Source organism: Protopterus annectens, chromosome 6.part0, assembly GCF_019279795.1.
Source record: "Protopterus annectens isolate FY-2018-M chromosome 6.part0, PAN1.0, whole genome shotgun sequence".
NCBI lineage: Eukaryota > Metazoa > Chordata > Ceratodontiformes > Protopteridae > Protopterus > Protopterus annectens.
The window spans coordinates 1,840,926,347-1,840,951,582 of record NC_056737.1 but is presented as its reverse complement, the minus strand read 5'-3'; the positions used below and the strand labels follow the sequence as shown (position 1 = coordinate 1,840,951,582).

The 25,236-nt window shown below is 37.2% G+C and overlaps 1 protein-coding gene across 3 annotated transcripts in view; it reads left to right on the top strand.

The window, feature by feature from the left end:
• Nucleotides 1-23,609, top strand: part of STAT1 (signal transducer and activator of transcription 1) — a 1,683,855-nt gene extending 1,660,246 nt beyond the window's left edge. For all 3 annotated transcript variants that reach the window (XM_044075195.1, XM_044075193.1, XM_044075194.1), the window contains one exon: nt 21,551-23,609. In XM_044075195.1, the coding sequence (XP_043931130.1) occupies nt 21,551-21,577 (27 nt within the window). In that variant the 3' untranslated portion in view covers nt 21,578-23,609. The remainder of the gene's footprint in view (nt 1-21,550) is intronic.
• The last annotated feature ends 1,627 nt before the right edge of the window (nt 23,610-25,236 follow it).

Genomic DNA, 25,236 nt, shown 5'->3' with positions numbered 1-25,236 from the left:
ATCTGTGTTTCAGTTAGGACATGGCTACTACGATGGCTATATGATGATATATTATTATGTAAATGTTTTTTGTAAATTCATATTTTATTGTCTTTTACTGTTTATATTTCCTGTCTATTTTCTATTTTACATTTTTGTACTTTAACTTGTTTTATTATCAATAAAGTGTGGTTTACTCTATATTAGCAGGGGTTCTCTAAGTGGTATGAGATTATTGTAGATTTGGTGGTTTTGGGACTGCTTAAGAAGTAAATGCCCAGCTGAGGTGCTCTCTGAGCAGCTAAGCTCAGTTTAAGGACTTCTCAGCCCGATCATGGGCAACTACTATGGGAAAATTTATCTACTGAAGTTTTTGCATCTGTAACCACCAGTGGTTACCCCCACTGCCTGGTTTGCTATCGTAAACAGATGAATACAGCAGAGCAGTAGTTGGTCACCTAACTCTGTGGAGCTGTGTTAAAACAAGGTTTTATGTAGCAATAGCGAGCACACTTAGTTAAACAGTTTAACCAATAAAAAAGCTCTAACAGCCCTGTGCCAGCGACCTTCAATCAACTGAGTCACAACTGCACTCTCCTGCCATAAGTGTGCAGGGGGCCCTCTCCAACAAAAGATAGTCTGGTGTAGTGCTCAGTTTAACAAACAGAACCCGATTCAGCAGATGTTCTTCATGCTTCACTGTTGCAGTCATTACATTTGGGTAATATGCTGGCAGGTTGCCCTCAGTCGGCCTGATTAACAAAGCCTTGGGTCCTGCGTCGGCTGCTGTCCCTTTTTCCATGATGTCAGGGGTATAAAACATGCAGCCGACATCATTACCTCAGTCTTTCTTGCCACGTGGTGCCTGAAGCAGAAGCAGTTCACAAGTGCCGATTGGCTGAATCCTGAAATTTTCGTTTTTGAGTTTTAGATCCAAAGTCTTCAACTAAAAAGCTAAGTACCCCTTTGAGGAAACTTTTTCTTGCTCCTTACCAATGTCAGTAAAAGTTAATAATTGCATTACTTGTGGGAAGCAAATACCTCATAAGGATTTTCATTTGTACTGTATTCCTTGTCTAGGCCCTGACCACAATGTACCTTGCTGTCAGTTTTGTGCTTTATTTAATCAACGCACTATCAAACCTCAGTACATTTTTGCTCCTAAATATTTTGGTTCTCGCTTTAATTATCCAGAAATGTCGTTGGTTAGCAATCCGGCTACCAGAATACCTAAAAAACGCAAAGAAAAAGACAGAGACAGGCCGTTGAGGTCCAAAACTGCCGACGACGCTTCTCCTAAGCCAGTCGCCAGTTCTCCAGTACTCAGTGAGGTGCTTTCGCAGCCCCTGATACCCGCTACTTCTGATTCACAGGCCTCTACTGAGACCCATTTGGAGTCTGGTATGCCGCGAGATGCTTCAATTATGAAACCTGCGGATGTCTCTACCTTGGATGGTTCCGAGCCGGTGTCCAGGCACCGGCTTCTGAGGGTGTTTTCAGGTCTACAGATTTGTATATTAGACCGACGCCATCTTCAAAACTAAGGCCAAAATCTTGACCTATGCCTAAAAAAACGACGCCTGGGCCACATGTGCAGGCCTATATGCCTAAAAAACAAATTATCAAAATGGCTGAAGACTTAATTACTCTGATCAGGGGTAGCCAACCTCCCCCTTCTAAGAGGCCTAGGCAAGACATTGATTATGAATCTACTGAACAGGATTCTATTTCTTCTGACTCTTCTAATGAACAGGATTTGTCTATACCTACTTATGAGGACTCTGATGCAGAAGATTCCATTCCTTCTGCTTCTCCCCCTGAGGAATTTTCTTTTGGGGAAACTTTACATACCTCAAGGGAACATTTCCACTGGGAAATTCAAGATTTCTCTGAATTTAAAAAGAGACTTAGGGATTTTCTTCTTCCTCAGCATAGGCCTTTGGCTATACCTCCTGTTCTAGACATTGTTGATGATGTTTTTTCAGAATCTAGTATGGCTCCTGATTCTCTGCCTCCGGCTCCTTGTAAGCCAGACAGATACTACAGGGTACCTGACTCCCACAAATTCCTTTTCAAAAATCCTGTTGCAGACCCTGAAACCATTTCTCAGGGTCCCAAGGGCATTAAGGCCTCTTCTGCTAAAAAATCTACCCCTTCTGATAGAGATTCCAGGGCGCTGGATAGATGGGGTAAGAAGGTTTACACTTCTGCAACCTTGGCAATCAGGGCTTTAAACTGTCAATTTTATATGCTAAAGTATCAACAGCATATCATGGGACTGCTTAAACAGAAATGATGTTAATTTCTGACTGTGTGGAAAACAAAGACTTACAGGATTTATTGCATTTAGCTGAACAAGTTGGAAAACATACTTTGCAATGTGGTTTTGATTCTTTGGAGGCCTCTTGCAGGGCTGCTGTAACTGGGTCTGTGCTAAGATGGCATGCTTGGCTCAAAGAGCAAAATCTGCCTGATCATGTTAAAGCAAAATTGTTGGATGCTCCTATACAACAGGACTGTCTCTTTGGTAATAAGGTTGAAGAAGTTTTAAAAAAGATGGAAGATAAAGCTAAATCTATGCAAACTGTGAAAGATTTCTTACAAGTGCAACCTCCAAGATTTAGTAGGCACTGGCCTAGTAAGAAATGGTCCTTTCCAGTTCCTTCAGGAGTCACTCAAGTCAAACCCAGACATTTCAAACGCTCCAGGTTTCAGTCACAAGGGACTTTCAGAACAAAACAATAGGATGCCTCCTCTTCCAAATCTGGAAACAACAAGACACCTCCCTATGGTAAGCAGTCTCAGTGACTTTCCTTTACACTTACCAAGAACTTACCTTTTAGCCGCCCCTTTGGGGGAAAACTGGCTCTTCATGCAAGAAACTGGCAACTTATAACCCAGGACAAATGGGTTTTAAATATAGTATCCCAGGGATACAAATTTCATTTCTACACATTGCCAATTCCAAACGGATGGCGAGACCTGCCCCCAAATCAGTGGGCAGAGGCCCAGAAACAAATACTTTCCCTCATGAGCATGGGGGCTATTCAACCAGTACCAGAAGAGGAAAAGGGACAAGGTTTCTATTCAAGACTTTTCTTGGTACCCAGAAAAGACAAATCATGGTGTCCAATTCTGGACTTATCTACTCTAAACACCTTTCTGGACATTCCAAAATTCAAGATGCTGACTCTTCACCAGTTACTTCCTATGCTAAGCAAAGATGCCTGGTTGGCAGCTCTAGATTTAAAAGAGGCTTACCTGAATATCCCAATTAGGGAATCTTGCGAAGATACCTCCGCTTCAAAGCAGGCTGCTTGCATTACCAGTTCTCTGCACTGCCCTTTGGCTTATCTACTGTGCCCAGGGTCTTTACAAAGTACCTGGCTCCAGTAATTGCATTTTGTAGGCAAATAAATATTCAAATATATCCATATCTGGATGATTGTTTAATTCAGGCAGAAAACAAGGACACTCTTCTAAAACATCTGGCGTTTGTAAAAAGGGTTCTAATTTGTCTAGGGTACACTATAAACGAAATCAAGAAAACTACCCCTCTCAAAAAAATTACATTCCTAGGTGCAAGCTTGAATACAACTGCCCAGATGGCTTTCTTCCGCAGAGAAAAAAAAATTCATTTGGTGACTTACTTCAAACAGGTGGCCACAAAAACTCTGCTTTCTGCAAGGCAAATGCTGCAAGCCTTGGGGTTTATGGCCTCCTGCATTCTTCTAATTCCATATGGAAGACTGCATATGAGGAAACTTCAGTGGTATTTAAAAAGTCTATGGAGTCAGCATTGTCACAACCTGGAAATGATGATTCCTATCATACCTTGCCTGCAACTAGAGTTCCTGTGGTGGGCAGAGGCCTGCCACCAAAACAAGGGACTGCCATTCACACCACCCCCTGCCCCCCCAAACCCTAACTACAGACGCATCAGACTATGCTTGGGGGACACATCTGGCAGGGAAGTGCATTCAGGGCAAATGGAGCGCAAATCAAATGCACCTTCATATCAATCAAAAAGAAATGCTAGCTGTACAGAATGCACTGACAGCCTTCAAGGTCTACCTTCATCCAGGACAATTAATGATAAAGACAGACAACACCACGGTTATGTGATACATAAACAAGCAGGGGGGTACACACTCCTACCCCCTTTGCAGACTAGCTGTGGCATTGTGGAACACGGCCTTGACCTATCAAGTACAACTACAAGCTCAATTCCTGCCAGGAAAGCTGAATAGTCTGGCAGACGAACTAAGCAGAAATCTCATGGACCCACACGAATGGAAACTGGAACCATGGATTTTCGACATGTTGACACGCAAATGGGGGATACCAGACATAGATCTTTTTGCCTCACCTCAGAACTATCAGTTGGACAAATTTTGCACAATAACTCATCACAAAAAAGCCTGGAAAGTGGATGCTCTATCCTTCAGCTGGAAAAACCTATCAGTCTATGCCTTTCCCCCTCTGCCTCTGCTCTCCAAAGTTCTACTAAAAGACAAACAGGACAAACCAAAAATGATTTTGATTGCTCCAGACTGGCCTCGCCAACACTGGTATCCACTCCTGCGCAATGAGTCACACCTTCCACCATGACATCTGCCTCAGACACCTTACTTACTATCTCAGCAGAACAACCAAATTCTGCACACTCAGCTCCAAACTTTGAATCTTGCAGTGTGGTTAATCTCCTAAATTCACCCTTAACATCCCTCAGCAAACCTGTAATGGATGTCATTTTGGAGGCGAGAAGGCCTAGTATTAGAAAATCATATGCTGACAAATGGAAAAGATTCTGTGCCTGGAATCAATCTCAAGGGATAAGCACAGCAGTGCCCGACATTCCTCAGATTTTGCAATACGTAACTGAGATGCTTCACAAGGGCCTGTACTTTTCATCCATAAAAATCCATGCCTCAGCCATTTCAGCTCATTACAGCACAGAACCTCCCCTCTTCTCTCATCCTCTGCTAAAGCAGTATTTCAGAGGGGCCAAAACATAAGACCACCCAGAAGAGCTCCAATCCCTGCCTGGGACCTCAATTTTGTATTGGAAAAGCTCACTCTCCCTCCTTTCGAGCCAGCTGCTACTGCAGACTTAAAATTTCTCTCCTGGAAAACAGCTTTCCTTTTAGCAGTCACTTCAGCTAGAAGGATTTCCGAATTACAGGCTCTTATGGCAGTGGAGTCTTTCATCATTTTTCATGCGGACAGGGTATCTCTCAGGACCAATTCATCATTCATGCCTAAGGTGATATCCAATGTGGCTCTTAGTCAGACCCTTAATTTGCCAACTTTCTTTCCCAATCCACAGAACAAGGGGGAGTGGATTCTGCATTCATTGAATGTACACAGACAAGTTAGATTTTACTTAAGCAGGACAAAATCTCAAAGAAAATCTGAACAACTGCTGGTGCATTTGCTGCAGGGGCAGAGGGGAAAGCTATTTCAAAGCAAACCATTTCCAAATGGATAAGCCACTGTATTCGTTTCTGCTATATGCACCATGGAAAAACTGTCCCTAGGGGATCAGATCCCATTCCACCAGGGCTGCATCTACTTCTACAGCCTTTCTCAGAGGTGTTCGTACCAGGGACATTGTGGAAGCTGCTACCTGGAGCTCAGTTCATACGTTCACCAAACATTACCATTTACCACTTTTCTCTTCTCTAAATCCAGAGCTGGCTTTGCCAATGCTGTCCTGCAGGGCCTTATAGCTGGTCCTAGTGCTGTATAATCCCTCCACCCAACCATAGCTTTGGGAATCTACCCAAATGCAATGACTGCAGCAGTGAAACATGAAGAACATAATACAGTTGTGTACACTTACCATAAATGTAGATGTTCGAGTGTATTCACTGTTGCAGTCCTGGTTACCCTCCCTGCAGCCCCCTATTTTTCTCTGGCTATGCCTCTACTTTCTTTCACTATGCTTAAAAGCCCTTTTGGTGTATTTGCTTTTGGGATTGGGGGTATATTTTTTGTGTTTTTAATTTTATTTGCTCCCCATTTGGGGGGCACCTGACATCTGGGGCAAGAAAAACTGATGTAATGCCGTTGGCTGCATGTTTTATACCCCTGATGACCTGACATCATGGAAGAAGGGACAGCAACTGACGCAGGACCCAAGACTTTGTTAATCAGGCCGACTAAGGGCAACCTGCCAGCAGATTACTCAAATGTAATGACTGCAACAGTGAATATACTCAAACATCTACATGTATGGTAAGTGTACACAACTGTACTGTCTGAATCTAGTCTGTGCTACATCAGACAAAAAGTACAACAAATCAGCAAGACAGTTTTAAAAAAATCAGCAATAAAGCAGAAATACAGTTTAAAAGTACAACATAACAGTATAAAATTGTACTTATGGTTAGCAGGATGTAACAGATTCCTTGGATTGCACAGATGAATACAGCAGAGCAGTGACCAGAGCAGACCTGACTCTGTGGAGCAGTATTAAAACTGTGAGCCTGCTTTCCTTACCTGTCCCATCTTCCTCCCTTAAAGCTGCTGCCTGGGACTTATTTTAATGAAAGAGGAGTCTGTTAGCTGAGATTCAACAGAGGAAAATTTACCTGTTGTGACTTCATATCAGCAAGGGTATCTCAGCCAGCAGGTCCACAGTCCTCCTGTGTGTCAAAGTTAACACCTAAAGAGTAGTGAATTATTTTCAGTCCATGACCTTAGTTGTTCTCATGGACCAGACTTCTAGAAATGAATAAAATAAATGGTGCTTTTCTTCCCCTTAGGGTAGTTTGCATCAGGAATTTTAACTGAGTACATGTAGTAATGCAGGAAATTCAAAGCTCATTTTTTTCTTTTTGGATATACTGCGTACTAACCATCACCCCTAAATGGTCAATTGACCCATTTATTCCCCTTTTACTGGAATGAGAGCTAAATGGGAAAGCTTTCACCAAGGTTTCCATTGTTTTTTCTATAAGAGCCCTTATTCTCTGCTGCATGTTTATACCAAGGGGTAGAAATGCAGTTTGCCTTTGCGATATACCACACATCTCCATGTGATGTAACCAGTTTGTTCTGCCCCCTTTGTAAAAAATTTCCTCCGTGTGATCACCATTCTCCATGGTGGATTCTACCTCATATGTCCTCTCCCCTTTTTCTGAAGAAAGCCAAGTAGGACTAAGACAGATCAGTCCTCTACTTCCCCACAACAGCTCCAAGAGGGGCCGAACTGTGGGAATTCTACCACAGAGAGGTGACCAATCTTAAGCATTGTCATTCCTGTCCTCCCCTACAACCGCTACCAAAAGGGGCCAAACCACAAGTTGAACTTGGGGGACAAGGCACAGAGCTGCAATGAGTTACTGTACAGTTATGCCTAAAAATTATAAAAGGACAGTTATGGAAGAATCAATATGTGAAATACGGTTAGAGAGGGCTTCTGAGAAATATAGATCAATTGGTTTAAAATCTGTCTTGAGTGAGGATATACAGGGGATATAAAAAGTTTACACAACCCTGTTAAAATGCCAGGTTTTTCTGCTATAAAAAAATGAGATCACAATAAATAATTTCAAAACTTTTCCCACCTTTAATGTGAACTATAACCTGTACAATTTAATTGAAAAACAAACAAATTTATTAGGGGAAAAATATAAAAAAAAAAAAAAGTACAATAAGTTGGTTGCATAAATGTGCACACCGTTAAACTAATACTTTGTTTAAGCACCTTTTGATTTAATTACAGTTTTCATTCTTCTTGGGTAGGAGTCTATCAGCATGGCACATCTTGACTTGGCAATATTTGTCTACTCTTTCTTGCAAAAGTACTCCAAATCTGTCGGATTGCGAGGGCATCTGTTGTGCACATCCCTGTTCAGGTCACCCCACAGATTTTTTATTGGATTTAGGTCTGGGCTCTGGCTGGGCCATTCCAAAACTTTAATTTTCTTCTGGTGAAGCCATTCTTTTGTTGATTTGGATGTATGCTTGGGGTCATTGTCATGTTGAAAGGTGAAATTCCTCTTCATCTTCAGCTTTCTAGCAGATGCCTGATGGTTTTGGGCCAAAAGTGACTGGTATTTGGAACTGTTCATAATTCCCTCCATCTTGACTAAAGCCCCAGTTCCAGCTGAAGAAAAACAACCCTAAAGCATGATACTGCCACCACCATGCTTCACTGTGGGGATGATGTTCTTTTGGTGATGCAAAGTGTTGTTTTTGAGCCAAAGGTACCTTTTGGAATTGTGAACAAAAAGTTCAACCTTGCTCTCGTCAGACAATAACACATTTTCACACATGCTTTTGGGAAACTTGATGTATTGTTTTGCAAATTTTAGCCAGGCCTGGATGTTCTTTTGTGTAAGAAAAGCCTTCCATCTTGCAACCCTACCCCATAGCCCAGACATATGGAGAATACGAGAGATTGTTGTCACATGTAGTACACAACCAGTACTTGCCAGAAATTCCTGCAGCTCCTTCAGTGTTACAGTAGGTCTCTTGGCAGCCTCCCTGACCAGTTTTCATCTCGTCTTTTCATCAATTTTAGAGGGACATCCAGTTCTTTGCAACATCACTGTTGCCCATATTTTCTCCACTTTTTGATGACTGTCTTCACTGTGTTCCATGGTATATCCAAGTATACCTCTCAATTTCACAAAAGTTTTTCATATTGTTCTATATTGTCTGCTAAGTGATAGTATAACATTAAGGTTTGGTTGAGTTATACAGTGTAAACCTTGGTTATTTGAGGAGCTTCGTCAGTGGGATGGTGATAAATGGGAAGCCACAGTAATATGGAGCTGAATCAGGGTCAGTCTTTGAAAGTTATTAGATGACTTTGGGTCATGTTCATGGAACCAGCCATAAGAGATTAGGTAATTCATTTATTTTTTTGACTCTTTGGGGAGCTTCAGTCACAAGTATGAGAAATTTCACCTTTATGGGCCATCGTTTGATGCCTGAACCAGGCCTGGCACAGGCCCATCCCTCCATGTTGCTTCTAGTATACATGCCATGTGGCCATGTCCCCTTGGAGCCAGATTTTGAAGATCCTGTCCCCACCCACTAAACCATGGCAAGGAGAAGGATGTCAGGAGGGGCTCATGTATGTCATCCCTGGGTTCTGTGCAAGGCTGGAACTCAAACCAGAGCATTTCTTTTAAAAATTGAGGATACACCAGAGGAGGGTCTGAATATTCCAGTAGATAGCGCATCACTCCAACCCGACCCCATGGCTAGCATAATAGTTGACCAGGTACAGACAGTAAATAGAAACAGCTCTAAAGTTCTCACATAATGGTTGGTCCAAATAGCTGTAGAAAAAAAAACTGAGAGTTTTTAATCTGCGTTGATTTAGTATTGGATATGGATCCGTCATCATTACTTTAGAAAAAGCTCTTCTTTTGTGCTTGTACAATCACCTAACCATGTCTGTCTCACTGATGATATTTTAGTATTCTGTCATAAATTGCATTTGAGAGTTTTCTTACCCTGTCCAGGTTCAGAGAGGCCACTTGAACATTTGTGTGGCTAATGTTATTGTAGATTATAACATGTAAGCATATACAGTGTGCATATTGAAATAGATTCAAGTGATGAGCTAAACACAACTTCTGTTGTATTTAGCACACATTATCCAGTCCCTTAAACTGCCACCTTTTAGTTTTTTTTTTTTTTTTTTTTTAACATGTATTGGCTGGGGAACTGCACTGCTTCCCATGGTCCATTTTCAGATACAGTCTGGAGTACAAACTCAGGAAGATTACAAAAAAAAAACAGTGAAAGGAAAATGTATACAAAATATACTGCAAATGCAAGCATTTTAGGATTTACAACTGTGTAAATAAAGGAATAGAACAACTTATATATACAGTGGGATTAGAAGTAAAAACAGTTCAGTAAAAATCTTTAAATAGTTCTTGTAAGGTCAGCAAAAGCAGATGTAGAAATTTTAGAAGAACACAGTATAATTTAGCTGCAATATTTTAAGTATAATGTGGCAAATATATGTTTAGGGAGGTGAACAAGGGGGCAATTTGATGGTTATGAACAGCAGTGATAAAAACCGCGGTGGTGGTGCTGCGGTAGCGTTGTCGCCTCACAGTAAGATGCTGTCTGGTTCAATTCTCAGCTAGAGCGTTTTCTGCGTGGAGACATGCATGAATGGGCGTACCTTCGTTGAAGGTTGTGCGTCAGGGCTGGTAACTTGGCACGTAAAAATCAACTACTAATCATTAGCGGACCAGAGTTCCACTGTAGCGACCCCTAACCGGGAAAAGGCGAAAGACAACAACATGAACAGCAGTGATAATTAGGCCTTATTGAATAGCTTGCAAGAATACAAGTCATTACATTTTTTTCTAATTTAGATGAGTTTGTTCAGGAATTGCCTGAACTATTGTCTAGAAGATGAAAACAGGTCTGTTTATGAAACAACACATTAAGAAACTGTTTATAAAACTCCAAAGAATCCTGTTTTCTATATGTTATATAAAGACCGTTTGTCAGCCACCTGATAGTCCCATAGTCTGTAACACAGGTATTTTCTTTCTTTTCATATTGCAGCTTGTTAGAAAGATTATTAATGTCATTATTGTATTTTATTCCTTAAAACATAAAAAAGAGATGTTATTTCAAAATTATAAAATATCCACTAGCAAGAAGCTTTTTACTGGGTAAATTTAGATGTGTATAATTTGTGTATGTTGGCCAAGCAGTCAGTCTTAGTAATGTCTCAGAGCTTTTGGGCAAGGTTCTATATTTTGATTATGTTTAGGCTTTATTGCACTTTTGCTCAGTACTTTTTCAGTCAGAAGTTTTATTTGCAGGGTTATGGATGGCCAACTGAGAACAGTGAATTTTGAGAGCTCCATAAACTAGTATAATAATATAGGGACATTTTATTATTTTCAAGTTTAAAACCTCAGAAAGCTATAGATAAACTACTAAACTACAGAAATATAAATTTTGGTGGAGATGTACAACAAATTTCCTGTCAAGTAACTTGGAAATATATTGAGTCACTGAATATGAACAACTCAAGGAATTCTCATCCAGATGCTGCTTTGAAAAAAGCACTGCAGTTGATGACATCTACCTTACAGGAACTATTTTTGAAAATGGATGGCTTTAAATATGACTTAGAAAACCTCAAATTAAATTCTCAAAAACAGACTGATACTCTTAAGGAACTATTACAGCAACACCATACAAAAATAGCAAATATAGAGACTTATCTAAATGACATTGAAGGGAGACTCAAACAGGAAGAATTCCAAAAATAATTTCTGCTTAAACAGAATACATGGCTGCTTAACAAAATAGATTACTTAGAAAACGGAAAGGAGAAACAACATAAGGATCTCTGATCTGCCTGTAAATACTGAAGGAGAAGACATTATTTCATTAACAACCTGGATTCCTGAATTTTTAGACTTAAAAGAGGGACTTTCATTTGGAATTGAAAGGCTGCATAGAGCACTGAGGACACCTGCTTCTAACTCAATGAATACGCTACCTAGATCCATAGTTATAACATTTCTTTCATTTCTGGACAAGGAACTAATATTAAAATCTGCTTGGAGAAAATCACCCTTAAAATACAGTCAAAGCCTGATCAAGTTTGACAGTGATTATTCTTCCATAATACTAGAACAAAGGAAAAAAGTCTGGCCATTAATAAAACTGTTGAAACAAAACAATATTAAAGCACAACTGGCCTTTCCAGCCAAAATAAAAATACTTTTTGCCAATGAGATGAGAACCGTTAATGACTTAGAAAAGGCTATTATATTAATCAAAAACAACATAGTGTCTATCCCAGAAGAAATGGAATGGATGGCCCCTACTCTTAAAAGAATAAAAGAAACAAATCCTTGGGCTGATCCTAGAAAGAAGAAACAAAAAACTGATTTTCAAGATAGCTGTCCCAAAAAATAACTCTTACAACTACATCTCTAAAAGTATCAACTGATATGGTGCATCACGTGTCATTTGTTTTTATTTAAAAAAGGAGGGTTTCCTAAATAACTGAGAAACAGTAATGATTTATTCAGAATATTCAAAGAGTCCAGTAATTCTTCACAAACAAAGGTAGGTCAAGATGGGTTACTATTTACATTATATATAAGCCAAACAAAGCAACATATAATATAAACATAGAAGTTTCTATTCCCCTACTTGAACTCCATGAATACTTATTGTTAATTTTTCATTGTTTTTACTTATAATAATTTAAGTAATTAATTAACTAATTCAACAAGGTACCATTCATCAGCGTTCAGACTCAAATGCAACAAATTAACATCATATATAATAGCAGTAACAGTAGAGTGTTTTGAAAAAAAAAATGCTGTTATGGAGACATGCTTTCTTCAATTAAAGTGTGATGTAGAAATGTCATATATATCCTGGTTGAATAATAGTAGCAAGCTCTTAGTACAAATGTCATAATTATATTGACTAAATATAGTTAATATAAATTATGGCAGGTATCACAGTTACAAGTGCTGTTTGATCAATCCTGATATGGTGTGCATGGATGCAGCTGTGTCTGGCAGTTAGTACAAATGTCATTATTATTCTGTATAAATATAGTTAATATCAATTATGGCAGGTGTCATAGCTTCGAGTGCTGTTTGATTAAGCCTGACATGATGTGTGTGGATGCAGCTGTGTCTGGCAGCTGTTGTATGTTGCCATTTTCATCTCCGGGAAGCTGTGGGTTGAGGCTTGTGATCGAGGTTTACTGATGCTTGTGTATTAGAAAGACACATTTGGTGCTTTAGCCTGGATTCAGGGGAAGCGGGGTGGATAAAAGTGTGATTTGGGATATTTTGGCAGAGAATAGTTTATACTTCTGCTAAGTGAGAGGTAAGGCTGGAAGAATGTGCTATCTGTTGTTGCGGCGGCTTGTTGGGAGGTTTTTTTTTTGATCTGTTTGCTCTCCGTTCTTTTCCTGGCCACTGCCTCGCCAAAAAGGAGGGAATTTAGCTGTGAAATTGCAGTGAAGTGAAGCTTTGCTTCAGGTGCATCGGGAGCCTCTGGTATGCAGTACACAGACACACTAACAGAAACAGATGCTCCCAGGTTGCTATGGTAATGGAGACAAAGTGACGATAATGCGTAACAGCTCTAAGGAGCCTCCGAGATGATTCTCGGCAATGTTTTTGGTTTAAAAAAATATATATATATATATATATATATATATATATATATATATATATATATAATAAAAGGGCGGTTTTAAAGGGTCTATATTAGATAAACAAAGTTTAAGAACATCGAATACCATATGTTTGACACCATATGATCGAAGTTCTGAAACTTCGAGTATCTAAAAAAAAAAAAAACAAAGAAAGGAAATTAAAAGTATTTAAGCAGGGGGGCCCCCACACACCCCCGCTACTTAAATATACCAACTCCGAGATCGCACTTTAACGAAGTATGGCACGGAAAGGGAAGATTTCCCTTTTCTACTCTGTAGTGCGATCTCTGAGTTGGTATATTTAAGTAGCGGGGGAGTGCAGGGGGGCTTGCCTTCCTGCTTAAAGCACTTATTTTTTTTTATTTTTTTTTTTAGATATTCGAAGTTTCAGAACTTCAATCATATGGTGTCGACCGTATGGTATTCAAAGTTCGGAAACTTGCGTTTATCTAATATAGACCCATTTTAAACCGCATGTACCCATATTGCTGGACGCCCAACACTTTGTTTAGCTCATTAAGTTGATTCTTGATATAAAAAAAAATAATAATAAGTGCAATTTTGTATTTAAAATGTATTCTGGTCCATACACATTAAGGACTTACATAAGAGTGGAAGTTTGAGTTATTGTGAAAGACTAAAAGCACTTGGTCTTGTGCAGAACCCTTTGCAGTGGTCTGGGAGGTGAGCTTGCTCGGACGTGTTGGGCATATGGGGATAGCTAATTCTAGGGGTGTTTGCTGTTGCTGGGAAGTGCCAGAGAGTCATCAGATTTTCTTCATAGAAATATCTGTGGGAATGGCAGGTATCTTGAGTGGTTCACTGGTGGAGTGGCCACTGCATGGAAAAGGCTGGTAAAATGGAACAGGACAAATATTGATTTGGATATTTTAAGAACAGCCTGAAAATACACCACATGAACTAGTGAATGGTATTCTGGCAAAACTGGATGGGTATCTTTGCCCGTGCTTGAAGTACTGATATGTGTGTATGTAAAGATGGCAATATAACAAATAAGAAACTAGAGCGGTCTCGTAATTTAGTCTATGGACTGTTTAAACATGCTTGGAAGGAGCTAATAATAAGAATAAGCATTACATCTTGTGGTCTCTCAAATAACTAAGCAACAGCCAAAGAAAAAAACACACACACAATAGTTATGCCATGTATGATTTTAGTAAACCAAGACATAAAATATATAATTGTCATATAAGATGAAGCAGACTGCTGAATTTAGATATTAAAGACAGGATGTAATAACATGGGCTTGTGTATAATAACACTACTGTCTTAACTTGTCATAAATGATATGCACTACACTGAACATCAAGGGGAAGCATGATGATTTTCTTATATAACTAAATATGCATAACAAGTCATGTAATTCCTTTAACTTGAATTGTAGTTTTTGTAACCCATCTTGACCATATATAATACTTAAGTGGTTACCAAGGTAACTAATACATGACATCAAACTGACAAAGTTGTCAAGAGAAACAATAGAAGCCTGAACTTGAAATGTCACACAATGTAACAATCATATTCTGAACAAATAGTATTAAATTGACAAACACTCAGTTTAATAACATGGGCTTGTGTATAATAACACTACTGTTTTAACTTGTCATAAACGGCATACACTATAGTGAACATCAAGGGGAAGCATGATGATTTTCTCATATAAGTAAATGTGCATAACAAGTCATATAATTGCTTTAAGCTGAATTGTGGTTTTGTAACCCATCTTGACCATACGTAATACTTAAGTTGTTACCAAGGTAACTAATGTTTTATACACGACATCAAACTGACAGAGATGTTCAAGGGAAACAATAAAAGCCTGAACTAGGAATGTCACAGAATGTAACAATTACATTCTTAACAAATAGTATTAAATTGACAATAATCACTCAGTTTAACCTTTGCTGATTATACAAAATAGAATGTTGCCATTTAAATCTAAAAATGTTCAGTATATGCCATAAAATGGCAGTTTATGAATATGGAAAGGGAACTTGTAATCATTAATCATAATAAGTGTATTTGTTGTGTTTAACCTATAATTTCACTCATTTTATAATAAAAATGACAGATATGAAAATCCTTATGTATAGGAAATGGGGGGAAGAGGAATGCACTGATAATTAAAATGCAGTAACTTTCGTCACTGTTCACATAGAACAAACTTGATGTTTTAAGTATGTTAGCAACAAACAAAGTGATTACTTAAATGCTGGCAAACAATGAAGTATAACTTCTGATATAGCCATATTATTACCATCTATTTATATAAAGTAATAAGTTTTGAAAGACTTCATCAATAAGGGTGAATATATTAAATGTGTGCTATAATCTTTTACTGAGATTTTATATATGGTACATCTTACTTTACTATGATTGAATTGCTTGTCATCTGTCTTTCATGTAAATATTAATTGTTTATACAATAAGTATACATTTGTATTGTATTAGAATTCTGTCTAATCTACAATAGTACTATATCTGTTCAGAATAATATAAATATTGCTTATTCCTATTACAAATATTCTCCATATAATTCAATTTATGGAGCTCAGATGTTCTGGATTGTCAAGGTATGAGTGGTAATCTGATGGACTTAGGTTTATCCATCAGATTAGGAATGATTTTCATTTCATGGCTAGTGCGGATCTTAGTTTTGTTAACATTTATTAATTTAAATTTGTTATTTCACAAAAACATTTTTAGTATGCCTGACCAAAACATTACTTTATTGGTAAAAATATATAGTCTAAATAACCTGAGATGGATTTAACTTTATTATCTTTAAATACCAATGGCTTAAACTATCCTAGCAAGCGATCAAGTCTACTGAAATATTTAAAATTGAACAAAGCACAAATTGCCTTCCTTCAAGAAACTCATTTCAAAACAAATGACAATTACAAATGGAATCCTAAGAAATATATATATATTGGCACAATCCACTTATAAGACAAAAGGGGTAACAATTTTATGGAAAACAAACGTGATTAACACAGAAATAATTTATAAGTATGAAGATAAAGAAGGCCTTATGACATTGGTAATAGTTAAATGTAATAACAGAATATGGACCCTAGCCAATCTATACTGGTTCCCAGGCATTGGAACAGGAACTGTTAAAAAGCACTTGGATTTCATTTCCAATAATTATAAGGGCAATTTAATATTAGGAGGAGATTTTAACTGTATATTTTATATTTTTGAAACTACTAATAAAAGACCACTGCGTACATCTGCTGTATCAAAAGCTTTAAACAAGTGGGTATAATCATTTCATCTTGTAGATACTTTCAGATTTAAAGAAGATAAATCTTTATTGTTTTCCCATCAAGATCACAGATTTGGTACCCAAACTAGTATAGATAAAAGATTTGCTGCCCATGACTTACACTGTAAAATCATTAATTTCTCAATCACTCCCTGCCCCTTTTCAGACCACAATTCATTGATACTAAAACTTCAAAATGGGTACAAACCATTAATCTTTAACTCCAGAATTCCAGCATATATAACTAAAATTAAAGAGTTCAAACCCTGGTTATTATCTGAATTACTTCTTCTTAGATATTAATTATACCACAGAGATAAATAAAATAATGATATGGGACTCATTAAAAGTTTACATATATGGTAAAACCCTAACTTGGTATAAAAAAATCAGAGAATGGGATTCTGAATTATTAGATCTACAATCCAAACATTTGTCAGTAAAATCTGAAAAAAATCAAAATCATTTGGAGATGAAAAAGAAAGTAGAAGTATTAAACAATAAATACAATGAAATTCTAACACATAAAACTAGTTTAGCTTTAGAAAAACTAAAAATTAATGCCTTGGCCACTTCTCCCAAATATCTACATAATTTATCCACAAGAATCAAAATACAATCAAAAGCTAAGAACATTAAAAGTATCTTCCATGAAAAGAAAGAGAAAAATGGCTCTGATATAGGTGACATTCTTGATACCTATAGAAATCACTATATGGAACATTTCCAAAACGACAATATACATATCAGTCAATTAAATCTAGATGAAAAATGTTCTAATATAAAATAAACACCAGAAAAATTAAAACTAGATCTGCAAGCACCCATATTCCACAGAGAAATTGCAGATACAATAAAAGAGGGTAAAATAATAAAGTTCCAGGTATAGATGGCATAATTATGGAAATATATAAACTTTTTTCCTTCAAAGATACTATCCCTCTTCCATAAAACTCTATTAGAAATTCAGTCACAAGCTTTAATACTACCCTCTTTGAGATATTCCTTAATCACACCAGTCCTAAAGGAAAATATAGCCCAAACCTCTGTACCTCATATAGACCTATATCATTATTAAATAATGATTATAAGATATTTATGACAATATTAACTAACAGAATGAAAATACCACTATCCAAAACAATAAATAATGATTAAACTGGATTTATATATCATAGACACACACATGACAATATTAAAAGGATGATTTCTGTTATAGATTATGTTAATAAAGACAGTAAAGAAACACTCATAATTGGCTTAGATATAGATAAAGCCTTTGATTCCCTAAATTGGGACTATTTATTCAAAATCCTAATGCTATTTGAATTTCCTGTATCCTTTATTCATCTCCTAAAGAATATATATATACAAATAATTTAGCGTATGTCAAGCTTAGTCTTTTTTACCTCTGAATCTATACATATAACAAAAGGCACTTAACAAGGATGTTCCATGTCACCGATTCTGTTTGCTCTGGCTATTGAAATATTGGCAGATTCAATTCATAACAATATAAAAATCAAAGGAATATATGTTTATGAACAATACAATTCTAAAGTAATGCTATTTGCTGATGACGTATTGCTAACATTAATACAAAAGAGACATTAGAAGAATTGGATTTGTTAATTGACAAATTTCACATGACTTCAGGACTACATTTCAATAAAGCAAAATCAAAATTTTTATTTTTAAATTAAAAAAAAGAACTGCAGACTAAGCAGGAATCACATCATAGGGAAACTGGCAAAAAATACCGCAACACACACAAGAGAGAGTCTCCACGTGAAAAAATTCAAAATGTTGACAGAAAAACACTGGTAGACTCACCACGAAAGGTCCACAAAAAGTCCAATAGTTAGTTACAAAAACCACTTGTCAGTGTTCCAACACAACTTTTATTCCAGGTATTAAAGACAGGATAAGCGTTTTTGCGTACTATGATGTACGCTTCCTCAGATCTACATTCAAAAGAAACAGTCCAGTTTAAATACAGACTAAAATGGTTAATTAATTAATTAACCAATTATTCAATCCAACTATAAAATGTGTACTGAAATATATGCCAGCAAACAACCTAAGCATAGGAGGTTGCAATGCTCTAGATTCATTCCAATTATGATGGAACATATAGCAAACCTCAATCTATCCTGTGTGTGTAACACCACTGTGGCCCACTAAATACACAAATATAGGATAAAAAATAATAAAAATAGGACAAAACAAAAATAGAGAAAGACTCAAAAGAAAAGCATGAAAATACCAAAAAATCATATGTGTTCCAAAATAAAATAGTATACAAATAAAACAATACATTCATACCTAACACATATCTATATAAGCAATAATACATGCATATATTATCCAGTATAAAACTGAAGAAAACTTCATATATAGTAAAATGCATAATATAAAAAATACATAATCAAGAATACAAAATATAAAATACATCCCAAATCCACAGAACAAAGGTGAGAGACTCCTGCATTCCTTGGACATTCATAGGCAACTTCGTTACTACTTGGACAAAACTAAGGCTTTCAGAAAATCTGACCAGCTCTTTGTATCCTATGCTACAGCTTCACAAGGGAAGGCTATATCAAAACAAACCATTTCCAAATGGATAGGTCATTGCATACGTTTCTGCTATACCCATCATGGAAAACCAGTTCCTGCTACCATTAGGCCCCACTCTACCAGGGCAACAGCTACTTCTACAGCCTTTCTCAGGGGGGTTCCAACCAAGGAGATTTTGGAAGCTGCAACTTGGAGTTCAGTACACACCTTTACCAAACACTATCACTTACCACCTTACTCTAAGACTAGGGCGGGCTTCGCCACTGCAGTTCTGCAGGGCCTTCTAGCCTCCTCTAACCCTCTATGATTCCTCCACCCATCCTTAGCTTTGGGATTCAACCCAAGTGTGATGACTGCAGCAGGATAACATGATGAACATAGTACAGTTTTGTACCTACCATAAATGTAGATGTTCGAGGGTACACCCTGCTGCAGTCCAGGTTACCCTCCCTCCATCCCCTCTGATCTAACTGGCTAAATCTCTACAATACCTTCCTGATGTATTTGCTTATAGCTGAAGGGATTTTGTGTTTGTGCAAAGTTTACTCAATTTGGTACTAATTACTGACCACCTTTTTGAGGGCACCTGACATCTGGGGCAAGAAAAACTGAAGAAAATGGCGTTGGTTGCATTATATATACCCCTGGCGCACTGACGTCAGGGAAGAAGCGACAGCAACCGACGCCGGAGCAAGATTTTGGAATTCCGGCCGACTGTGGGACCGCCTGACGACAGAATAACCCAAGTGTGATGACTGCAGCAGGGTGTACACTCGAACATCTACATTTATGGTAGGTACAAAACTGTACTTTTTTGAGAGGAACAGTCTGAATTAAGCCACTGTGGCCATTATTTTTGTAACTTCTTTCCAGTCTAAAGTGGTGTACCCTCTTGAAATGGACACATTCCACTATGATAGTGTGTCTGTGAAGGGAACTGAGGTTTGTGTTTTTATGTTTTTTAGAAACCTACTGAAGACACAACCCGTGTTATGGCTGTTAGGTTGTTATTTTATTATAATTTCTCAGCCTGCATAACTCTGTAGAATCAATTCATAATAAACATGCAGATTTTTTACTTTTTATCACCAGGTGAATATGTAATTCTTAAAATCCTAAATATAGTTTGTTTTTATAACATATGAATTATAACGGATATTTCTTTGTCTCTAAAGTGATCTTTTCCATTATTTGCAATGCTTTTGCAAAAGAGAAAGAAAAATAGGGAAAAAGGCAAATTAATACCAAACTGTGGACTTTATTAGAATTTCTAGATTTTTTTTAATAAGGGAACATACATAGTCATATAATGGAACTGCTATATGATCACATACACCTTTACCATCAACCTTTTTAAGGAAGATTTTTGTGTCACAGCCAGACATCACATCAGAAGTAAAAATTTCATGTATTTCTTAAGAATTTTGAAGTTTATTCTGGCTGGAATTATGATTCCCCAGATTTGCACTCATATGCAGCGAAGTTGTGCACATGTTTTTATAACTGGAATCACTGACTAAGTACATTGATACAGCCAAAGCTCATGAAGTATTATTTGGAGAAATTTGCTATCATATTTCATGTGTATATCTTTTGAATTTGGAAGTTGCTTTATTCTGTAAATAGGTTTTGGGAAAATTGATTTGTTTTGTTGATGGTATACTTTTGTGTCATTTTGTCACTGTCAATGTTTTAAAACTTGTGTGTCAATAGCATTCTACAATCCTACTGAAATTGGTAGGCATTACATACTATTCAGGATGCAAAGTTTATGCTGATTATTTGTCCAGATGTTTGGCCAGAAGCACCTAATTTCTAAGAACATTTGTCCCTATTTTCAATGTCTGCTGGCTAAGAGGGATGCCCTTCTGTGCTCTTCCCATTGCTGTACACAGACAGTTGCTATTGGATTGGGAGCTGGCCTGAGGTTGATACCTTTTGGTTCAGGTGGACATGAACGTTTGGATTGCTGGCCATTCAGCCTGTCGAGTCATGATTTACCAGGGCTTCAACGTGGGATCCATAATTTGCTGCCATTTTGTAGAAGGGACCGGTGGGTGCTCTCCTTTCAGTAAGTACAGCTCAATGCCAGGCTGTATTCTTGGACTAGTCTTTCTGTGGCTGTCATTCTTATAAGTAAAAGAGAGGCAAGTGATTATTCAAAGCAATTTCTGCAGTCGTCTACTGAAGTGGCAATGCTAGAGACTGTACCTGGACTGAATCTGTATTTTGCTTTATAAGCTTGATTGATTAAACATATCACTGTAGTGCTTTTAAATTATTATTTCCAAGAGATAAAACCCTTGGTTATTAATTATTGTTCCACTTCTCTTCATCAAAACATTTGGTAACCTTATGTGAGCATTAGTCCTAGTAAGGGCTGGTTTGTTTTGGTGGTATTAAACTCCTTTGTGTAGTGCAGAGTGTTTTGCTGTAATAAAGAGTAAATGGGAATGCAGAATATATTTATGAATGTTTTCTCATTGTCTCTTTTTTTTTCATTTCAGCTGAACACTGCTGCTTATTCATCTTAATGCTAAATGAGCCCTGTGGACTGTCATTATCGTCATCATTTGTGTTGTTTTTGCCAGCTCTAAATCTGAAGTTTTAATCTTGTACAGTTTCTTGAGGAGAATAGATTGCAAGAAATGTCTATACTTCAGCATCTGATAAGGAGTAAATGGGGTTTGGTTCATAAGAATGTTACTCATCTGGGTTTGGTTTGGTTTTCAGAGGAGTACATAAAGCAGCATTTGTGAATCGAATGTCAAGTGCCTCCTTTTTTTCCCAGCATAAATGAAGCACCTGATACTTCAGAAATCAACAGCCCTGGTGTCTGTTTCCGATTTTTCTGGTTTCACTTTGAGGAGATTGGCAATGGCAGTCTGATGATGGTGAAACAAATCACTGTTGTCATTCAAATGCAAAGGATTGGGCCCACTAGGATGAACTGCACTCCCAAGAATGCATGATATTTAATTGCATTTCTCAGTGCCCTTTGAAGAACAAGTATTGTCTGGCACATTGCAGTCTGTGAGGTTTTCTGAATGAGAATTACTAGACGTGTTCCATCCTTCCTCAAAACAAAATAAAACATAACCTGTCTGAGGTGACTCTACCTGTCATGGCAATCACCCCAACAAAGCAAAATCCAGTGCAGCTGGATTGCCGTGTGAAATAAAAAGACTGTTTGTTTGCCAGTGTTCCTTTCTATATTATAGCACTTTAGTATCTGCTGCAAATTTATGTTGTTTAGATTACACTGTGTATTGGTTTTATTGTACTTGCTTTGCTCAGTGTTTGAAAAGCTGCATGTCTGGCTGTTAAAATAAGTTTTATTTTGTAGAATTTTAGTTTACGTTGTTCTGTGCATTATAGTGAGCAATCAGCTTTGTCAGTAAAAGTAATCTCCTTTCTTTCACTGATTTGTAGATATGTTACCCATAATTCAAATTTGGAGGATTGTTTTATGCCAAAATAAAAATACTGGGAAAAGATTTTCAACTGTTTTTTTTTTTTTTTTTTTTTAAATCTTTTTCAACAATTGGATACATTCCTGAACCACAATAAGCTGGCCTAGCATAAAATAGCACAACTGCGGCAATGCTGCCTGCAGTAGAGATTATAAACCTTTACACCAGGTAGTAGGGTTGCCAACTTAGGAATTTGCCATTCCTGAATGCTTGACAGCAGTCGTCTTCAATTTGTCATGATGACCAGTCAGGTTGTCATACTGAACCCCACAGATTGTTTATGCTCATTAAAACAGAAGGTACTGAAATACTGAATGAATAGGACATCAGACAGTTTTGACATCTTTGACAGTTTGACCTAGTGCTGTTGATAAAAGAATAGTCAAATATAACACAAAATGGCAATTGTGCATTAATAGTATAACAAAAACATATTACTTAAATTTTACGTTGTGCAGGTTACAGGCTTACAGCAGTTCTTGACTTGTCAACACAAATGATTAACCCAAATTGTGTTGAATACCATCAGTTACCAGTAAATGATTCAAATTCAACATCCAGTGTTCATGCAGATACATAATCATTAATCACTGTTGTTTAAATTTTTATTTTTATGAGAAGAGCCAGTTTTCAGTAGCCAACAATCACTGCAAATAAATACACAGAAATCACTGCATGACATGCTGAAATTTATCTTCACCATTAGCTGTGTTTTCACCAAGTCTGTGTTTAGTCTGTTTCTGCTGTCAGACTCTGTGTTTAGTCTATTTTTGCTGTCAGACCAAAGTTCATTCATTATGCTGAAAATTCTCTTGCAGAAAGCATTTGAGACCGGGATTGACAGAAGCTATGAAATAGTATGAAGCACATGAATGTCATTTGGAGACAATACACTAAAAAACTGTACCCACCTATCACCAACCTGTGTTGTTGACTGTACAGTGTAAATTCTAACTTTTTGAAAAATGCAGAATTCTTTATACAGCTTGTCAGTATCAACAGTTATGCCTTTAATATGTTCAAGTGTTGTCAACATATCCTGCCATTGGATGTCATTGTCTAATGTGAGAACAATAAAATGCTTGAAAACAGATTCATCATAGTTATACCATTTCTGCAAACATGACAAACAACAATAAGAAAAAAAATAGTTTCATTTTTGCAGTTGCCACATCAGAATGTAGTTGTTGATGGGCTGAAGAACCATATAATATGTCACGTTGAAGTTGTTGCAGCTTGCACCTCACATTTTGCAGTATGGCATGTAATTGAGCAGCTGTAGTTGCATTTGACTCTAAGCATTGGGCGACATCATCAAAAACAGTCATAACATTGTGAATCAAATAGTGGTAATATTCTACCTCATTGTTTGCTCTGTCGCAAGAAACCCCATCCCATTGCAATGTTGAAATTTCATCTTGACCTTGAGTTGTAAAGTAAGGCTTTAACGATGGCCAGCATAACAACAATCTGGCAATAACATGCTGTAGGCTTAACCAATGCATGGGCACATGACATAGCAGTTCGCAGAATTCCATTTGCAAAACTTCGAAGAATTTAAGTTTGTCTGATTTTTTGGCCGACATTGAGAATGAATTGTAAGTTTTGATAACAAATGATTCAACATTAAAACTGAACTTTAATCCAAACTTCACACAGTTGTTGAGGATATGACATTTGCAATTTGCTTGTATCTAATTTGTGTTCACAACATGCAACTTCTGAAATACTGACACTTGTTTTCTGAAGTTTACAGATGCATTGTCTGCACTATATGAGGTGACTGAATGTAAACACAGGCTATTAGCTGCAGTGATATCTTTAATTCTGTCTACAGTTGCTGTACTGGTTTCATCATTATCTTGATAAAAATCCATGGGTCCATTCGTCACACCTTCAGTTCTCAAGAAGTAGTTAGCAGTCAATGGAAATCACTTCTTATTGCCTTTTTTTTAAACATCTGATCCAATTCCAAAATAACAAGCAGATTTAAAAGGATTGATGCAAAATTCCTGCACTTTCATACCCAGTATGTTTTCATCATAACTTGTTGCTTTTAAATGGCTGTAGTTGAATCAGGAAATAGCTTTGCCAGTAGCTTGTTGCCACAGTCCTGACTATTGTAGCTGTAGTGCTGCATAACACCATGACACCATGATATGTAGTGGTTAGTTCTACTACAATAACACTGTCTTCTTCTGGCGTAATTTTTTGATTAAAAAAAACATAGAAATTACATTAGACTGCTTTTGTGTCATTACCACATTCTTGTGCTTGGGTGACTCTGCATGTGTTGTAATGGCCTTCTTTCCCTCATATTTGACATCAAAGGACTGTTGACAGAGCGTGCAGTTTGCTGTGTGATCGTCAAATTTTTAATAACCTTGAAAAATCCTCAGTGATCCACTCTTGCTTGAAAACACACAGCCTTCTCTTTCTCTCAGGAGTGTCCGTTTTATGTGAATCAGAATTATCCAAATCAGATAATTCAGATTTGTTACTATTACTAAAGTGTTCACTAAATTTCAAACATGTCATAATTAATGGGTACTAGCATCTAGCGATGACAAAATTTTTGCCACCAAAGATTATAAACAGATGTTACTTGCCAACCATCACCAGCAGTGGCACTAAAGTCCCAAAGAATTTTAAACAAATTGACTGTGGTTTCTATGGTACCTACCGATTTCGAAAACCGCAAAAAATATTGAACTGTATTT